General features: G+C 35.5%; 1 protein-coding gene across 1 annotated transcript in view; it reads left to right on the top strand.

Annotated features, from left to right (window-relative positions):
* The window catches only part of MFAP3 (microfibril associated protein 3), an 18896-nt gene that overhangs the window by 3380 nt on the left and 8782 nt on the right, over positions 1 to 6734 (top strand). Inside the window, exon 2 of the mRNA XM_027841738.1 lies at positions 5023 to 5510. Within this exon, the coding sequence (XP_027697539.1) occupies positions 5216 to 5510 (295 nt within the window). The 5' untranslated portion in view covers positions 5023 to 5215. The remainder of the gene's footprint in view (positions 1 to 5022; positions 5511 to 6734) is intronic.

The raw sequence follows: 6734 nt of genomic DNA, 5'->3' as shown, positions 1-6734 counted from the left end.
AAAAAAAAAAAAAAAAAAAAAAAAAAAAAAAGAAAGATTAGGGTCGGATAAGTAGGTTTAAGAATCATCAGCATAAAGATGACAATTGAATCCATGGAAGCTGGTGAGGTAGTATAGAGAGAAAAAAGAAAATATCCCAAGACAGAGTCCTGTGGGATTTGTGATTTAGCTGGTATAACCTGGATAAAGGTCCAGGAAAGGAGACTGAGGAGTGGTCAGACAGGAAGAGAATCAAGATAGAGTAGTGTCACAGAAACCCAGAGAGAAGAGAATATAAAGGAAAAGGTGAGGCTACAGAAAGGTCAAGAAGGATGAAGATTGAGAAAAGGCCATAAGATTTGACAAAAGATGTCTGATAACTTTGGAGACAGTAGTTGCAGTTGAATGATGAAGTCAAAAGCTAAAATGTAGGGAGTTTAAAGTGAGAGAAAAGGAAATGGAGATACCTATTACTGTCAACAGCCTTCTCATGGAGTTTAGCCACAAAAGACGAGAGATGTCAGATGATAGCTAACGGGGATGGATGGATAAGGTGATTAATTTTTTTTTGAGAGATATGGACATGTTGGTACCTGATAGACAAGGAGAGGTTGAAAATTAAGTGAGAGCCTGTAATTATATATTCCAGTATTTGGAATATTAAAAAAAAGTCTACTTGGCAACTGTGAATTTTTCTTGAGTCATGTCTGCAAACATCAATTTTCTTAACCAGTTGTGTTTACTAAGCCACCAGAACAGACATTAGTCATATTACTTCCTTATTTTTAGTTTTTCAGAAAGGAAATGTCGTTTTTAAAGTTGGCAAAAATAGGAATAGGACAATCTGTACAGAATGATAGCTTTAGATTCTTTTCATCTTTTCAATCACTTAAGTTAATCAAAATTGCTCTCCAGGATTAAAATATTCTGCATTTTTATATTTAATAAATTATATTTAATTCCATCATACCTGAAAGAAAAAATTGAATTGTTAATCAGTGGAATGCTTATCATTTTACTCCTGTTAACATATAGCAAGTAAGATAAAATATTTGCAAAATAACTTGGTATATCAGACTAAGTTTAGTCCAGCTACTGTTAACTATTTACAAGCAGTGTTTTGCCTTTCTTTATGAAACCAGGTTATTTTCTTTATGAAACTATGTCTCAAGTATTTTCATAAATGTGTATAATATCCATAAATATTTATAAAAACAATATCCAGAAGTCTCCAACTTAGAAATTGTTTGCTTTCCAAAGGTTTATTAGTCAAAGAGAGATTATTCTTTGTAGCTCTAGAACAAAGAATTAGAACCATTGAGTTGATGTTACAGGGAGGCAGATTTTCAGTATGAAATTTGCAACTCTTAACAAGTAGAGTTGTGCAGAATTGTAATAGGCTGCCAATTTAGGAAATGAGGTCCCTGTCTCTGAAAGTGTGCAAGTAGAAGTAGGGTGAAAAATTGTTAGGGATATTGTAGAGGGTGGGGCTCATGCATCAGACATGAGGTTGAATAGCATTTATTAAGTACTTACTAGCAATAGTTCAGTATTTACCAACCCAAACTATATTACAGATGGATAAAATATTTAAATTTTCTGTTGTGGACTGTTCTTTATTCTGAAACTTCAGACTGATGTTTCTCAGGGTTAAAGTAAGAACTAAGAGGTAGAGGGGAAGGAAAAACCCAAGATAACCAGGAGGAATTTTATTTAACTTTTTAGGTTTTAGGAAATAGGAATCTTTTTGTACACCAGTAAAAATTTGCCAGAGACAGTGGTTAAACAATTAGATAACCCTTCAGATTCCTTCTAATTCTCAAATTTTATGATTCGTGTTGATATTCTAGAACTCAAAACAAGTTTTTTTCTTAAGTTTTACAGTGGGATTTTTTTCTATTTTTCATTGCAAATATAGGCTATTTCTGCTATATTTTAGGTTAAGTAGGCTTTCTTGAAATAACAGGAGAAACTAACCAGCATTTACAACAATTTATATAAGAAAATTGGTTTTGAGTTCTAAACAACAGATATTGAGGGCACCACCATTCTTCCAGTCACCCAGGATCACAACCTCAATGTCATCTTCAACTCTCCACTTTGACCCCACATATCTAATCTGTTGCCACATATTACTGTTTCTACCTTCACAATAGCTCTTATTTACATCTCCTTTTCCACTTAGCCACCACCCTGGTATAGTCCCTCAACGCCTCACTCCTGTACTATTACAGTATACTTCTGGTTGGGCATGTTTCATTTCTCTCCCTTCCAATTCATCTTCCATTCTCCTTCCAAAGTGATTCCCCTGAAGGGCAAGTCTGATCATATCACCCCAACACCTTCATTCAATAAATTCCAATGGCTTCCCATTAACTCCAGGATCAATTATAAAATCCTCTTGTCTTTTAAAGCTTTTCAGAGTCTAGCCCCTTCCTACTTTTCCAAATCCCATAGACTCCATGTCTTTTCCCCATGCCTAGAATGCTCTCCTTTCTTACCTCTAGTTCCTTAAACTCAGCTCAAATCCCACTTTGTGCAGCAAGCCCACTAATGCCTTCCCTGTAAGATTGTCTTCCACTTAAACTATATCTTACGTGTATGATTTTTTGCACGTTATCTCACCCATTAGAGTTCAAACTTCTTGAGAGCAGAAACTGTGTTTTGTCTTTCATTGTATCCTCAGTGCTTAGCTTAATGTCTGGCACAGAGTAAGCAATAAATGCTTATTGACAAGCTTACTTCTTAGGCTCATTAGCTATGCTGTTTTAAAAACTCACAACTAGTCTAAAATAGACTTCTAATAGGAAAAAATAGGAAGAGATTTATCTGAAGGAACTGCAAAATATGGAAGGAAATAGAGAATTCAGTTCAAAAGATTATATATTAGGCCTTTTCCTGTTCTAATCTCTATGGTTATATTAAGTACCTATTATGTGCATAACTCTTCACTAAGCATAAGATACAAAGATTTACAAAACATGCCCCACCTTCCACCACCATCCCTGCCATCATGGAGCTTACAGTCCAGTAGAAAGAACAGGACATTAACATATGGAAGCAGGAAATTAAAGAGGAAATATATGGGGATGTATAGGCGAGAAAGCTCTGAGCTGTGATTGAAGAAAAGTGGAGAAATATATCTAGTCAGGGGGATTAAGGGGATGGTAGGGGAAAGTCCATTCCCATTCTTCATCTTTGCTAGCAAATGACATTATTGAACTCAGACAGCCAGATGAGGCCTCTAAGCAGACAGGAAGTATAAGCACTGTATGTATGCAATCAGTTGTTCATATGTTTAGGACATTAGTAAGACAGGTTTTCATAAGCACTTGGCCTCCCCCCCACCCCCTAATCAATCTTCCCTCACAGCTGAGGCTAAGAAGTGAAATGACACACACACAGAAAGTAAGTGAAGAGCCAGGATTGGAATTTTCTAACTCTTAAGTTCAGCACCCTCCATAGTCCCACATTGCTTCACTATTTACCATCTCATTACAGATAAAATCTTGGAAATGCCGGTTATGAATGTAAATGCACCCCAAAGCACTCTTTTTTTCCCCCATCTGAATTCCAGGTTATGGTTATCCGGAAATGACTAACCTTTTCCTTCCTAAAGTAGTTCTGCTTTTCTCTTGATTTTTCATTTTCAACTAGAGCTTCCTGCCCAGCACCCAGTCCCCAAATGGCAAGGAAGTTGGGGAGGGCAAAACTTCAGAGGAAAGAAAGCTTAGAATTTAATATTTCTCTGTTGCAAATGTAAATATATTCATTCCTGATTAATGGAAAAACTAAAAACATTATCCGTGCTCCTAACATTTTTGTGAAAAAGAACTTTATAACTTCAGAAAACAGTAACTATTTGTATGTGTTTTATATGCAGTATTCTTCCTAAGTCAAAGAATGAGACAATCTGAACTGCATTATTTATTCTTTATATATATGTATGTATTTAAATGATTCATTGCTTCTTGCTATGGTTGTAAAAAACAGTTCTGTTTACTTTGTGTTGATATAATAACAGATGGCAAAGGTGTAGTTTCAAATTTTCATTATACTAAATATTTTATCTGGCATTTGGCTTTCATTATATACATTTTTGTTACAATGAAATAAAATTATGGAATCATATTTTTTTTTTTACCTGGAAGGGACTTTCAAGATGATTTCATTTAGCCTGCTTGATGAAACTGACCAAAAGTCACAGAGCCTGTGAGAGGCAGAGTCAGCACCATGAATTTTAGAAACAATTTTATATCTGAAAAGGACTTTAGAAATCATGTATTGAGACCCGGAGAAAACTTGTACAGGGTCACACAGGTAGTGGCAAAACCAGATTTAGATTCCAACTCTCCTGAAGGCAGTGATCTTCATACTATACCATGCTGCCTTTCTATAGTGAGATTTTTCTTTCTCCTTTGACTCTTATACTATCCAATGTCTGTGCCACTGTCGCTTTAAGTACTTCATATTTGTTAATATTTCTAGAACTTTTATAACTGTCCCATTCTACCTTCAGTGGCTCCTTGGTATCTAGTAAATACAAAGTCAATACTCTTGATTTTTGTATGCAACAATCTACAAAATGACTCTGCAATATGATTCTAGCCTACTTTTTCAACCTTACCTGAAGCTGCTTCCTTTTATATAAAACATTCCATACCTTTGCTCTTATTCTTCCCTGTTCCTCCACAATGCCCTCATATCCCTCCCTCTTCTCCTCTACCCAATGTCTGCCTCATTACTTCATAGCTATGTTTAAGATCCATTTCAAATACATTTCCTCTGTAAGTCTTCCCTTAACTTTTGCAGCCAGAAGCAATCTTTCGTCTGATCTCACAATATTTTGTATTCTCACACACTTGGCATAACTTTAATTTGTATTTTGTTTTGCTGGGTACATATCACCCCTACACAGTCCCTTGAAGGCTAATGGCATATCTTTGTATTTGTCACTGTTTATTGCACATTGTAGGTGCTTACTTTTTATTGAATGACTGATGTATCTTGGTCTTCTAAAATTTAATTATGGTTTTCTTCTAGGTTAGTTCCTGGTCATCTCCATTAAACTTGAAGATTTCAGAGTGCATTTGGGATACATCTTTTCCCCAGAAAACTGTAATGCCAAGGAATAGATGCACACCACTGATGACAATACGAATGCTCTAGCTTTCTATTCAACTTTTTGGTTAAGGCTCCAAGTTCAATGAAAAGCAAAAGTTCTTTCTAATTTCTCATGAAGCCACACTGTTGCTTATTCACTTTGGTGGTGAATGCCATTATTCCTGCTGCATTTTTACTGGATGATATAGAATACAATGGAACGATAGCAGTAGAAACAAATCATACTACTTACAATGTCTCCTTTCACCCAAACTTTGAAATCTCTTCTAATTCCCACACAAGTGGTGATTTCGTCATAGCCAAAGAGGGAACCAGTGTTTTGATTGAATGTCTTCTCACTACTAGCCATTATGAAGACATTCTTTGGTATAATTCCAAATGGCTGTTGCTTGATCAGGAAGGAGGAGGTAAGCAGTGCTCAACTTTGATCTGTTTTACTGTATTCACCTTCAGGTACCTATTATGAAGCAGCATATGGAAAATACATAGGTAAAACCTAAGGAGCATTTGAAACAATTGTAAAACCTTGAAAAGCAGGGGGGGAAAAGTAAAGTCTTAAACTTGGAAAATAGGTACCCAGCATATACATTCTCTTCATCCCAGCAAAAATGTGCAAGGTTAATAATATTCCTTATGGAAGATTGTTTATTGCCAGACATGCTTCCTTCTGGGCAAAATCCCTTTAGTAAATCACAAATTGGATAGCAGAAATAATAATAAAAATTATTTTGTTCTGTTAATAGGCTTCATATTGCCTTAGGATTGGTAGCTTGAGTGTTAGTAACCCCACGAATATCCTGGGAAGAGAAATACACATACCAAAGTTTACTGTGGTTCACTAAACTAGCATGGGAAACAGGGATGCCTGGCCCTTAGGTAAAATAATTATGGACCTGGTACTAGAAGTTATCCTCCTCTTCTACATGACTTTCCTCTATATTCCATGCTATACAATGAGCTCTTGAAGCATATATTTGAACAGTTTGCATTCCCTCTTTGAATTCCGCAACCATAGCATGAATGTTATGCACCTCATGCAAGAAACATTTGTCTAAGAGAAAGACATCATAATCATTTACAATGAAGAAAAAGCTAGAGAATAAAAAGGAAGTGACCGATTATTTTATATTGAAGATAGACTAAAAAGAAACGTGGCAAGAAGGAGCTAGGTTAAACATAAATGAAAATGTCATAAGTTATACATAAAGTATTTAAATAGCATTGAAATGGTCTGCCTAAGGAGATTATTTAACTGGCTTCCCTGGAGAGTTTTAAGATAATCATTTCTGTACCTACCTGGAGGCAAGAAGATGGCCAAGAATACCCCTAGGCTGCCCTAAAATTCTATAATACTTTTGCCAACTTGACAATAGATACTCTCCTTGCTTTTTTGTCTTTTCCCTTGATCTTTAAAAACTACACAAAAATAGTGTTAATGAAATAGATTGTTTCTTTTTAGTGAATTTTGCTGAACTTACTGTAGTTTAATGAAACCACCATTTTAATGTAGACCATTGTCACTTGGGTCTCTGTTCAAGAAAGGATAGCAAGAACTTAAGCTGTTGTACCTCCGAAAATAAACATGTCAATCCTGGGATATAAAGGTTAAATTCTGAACTCCTAAGCAAAAT

This window comes from Vombatus ursinus, unplaced genomic scaffold (genome assembly GCF_900497805.2).
Source record: "Vombatus ursinus unplaced genomic scaffold, bare-nosed wombat genome assembly UNPS02014863.1, whole genome shotgun sequence".
NCBI lineage: Eukaryota > Metazoa > Chordata > Mammalia > Diprotodontia > Vombatidae > Vombatus > Vombatus ursinus.
The sequence above is the reverse complement of the archived record's forward strand: the minus strand, read 5'-3'. Positions and strand labels throughout refer to the sequence as shown.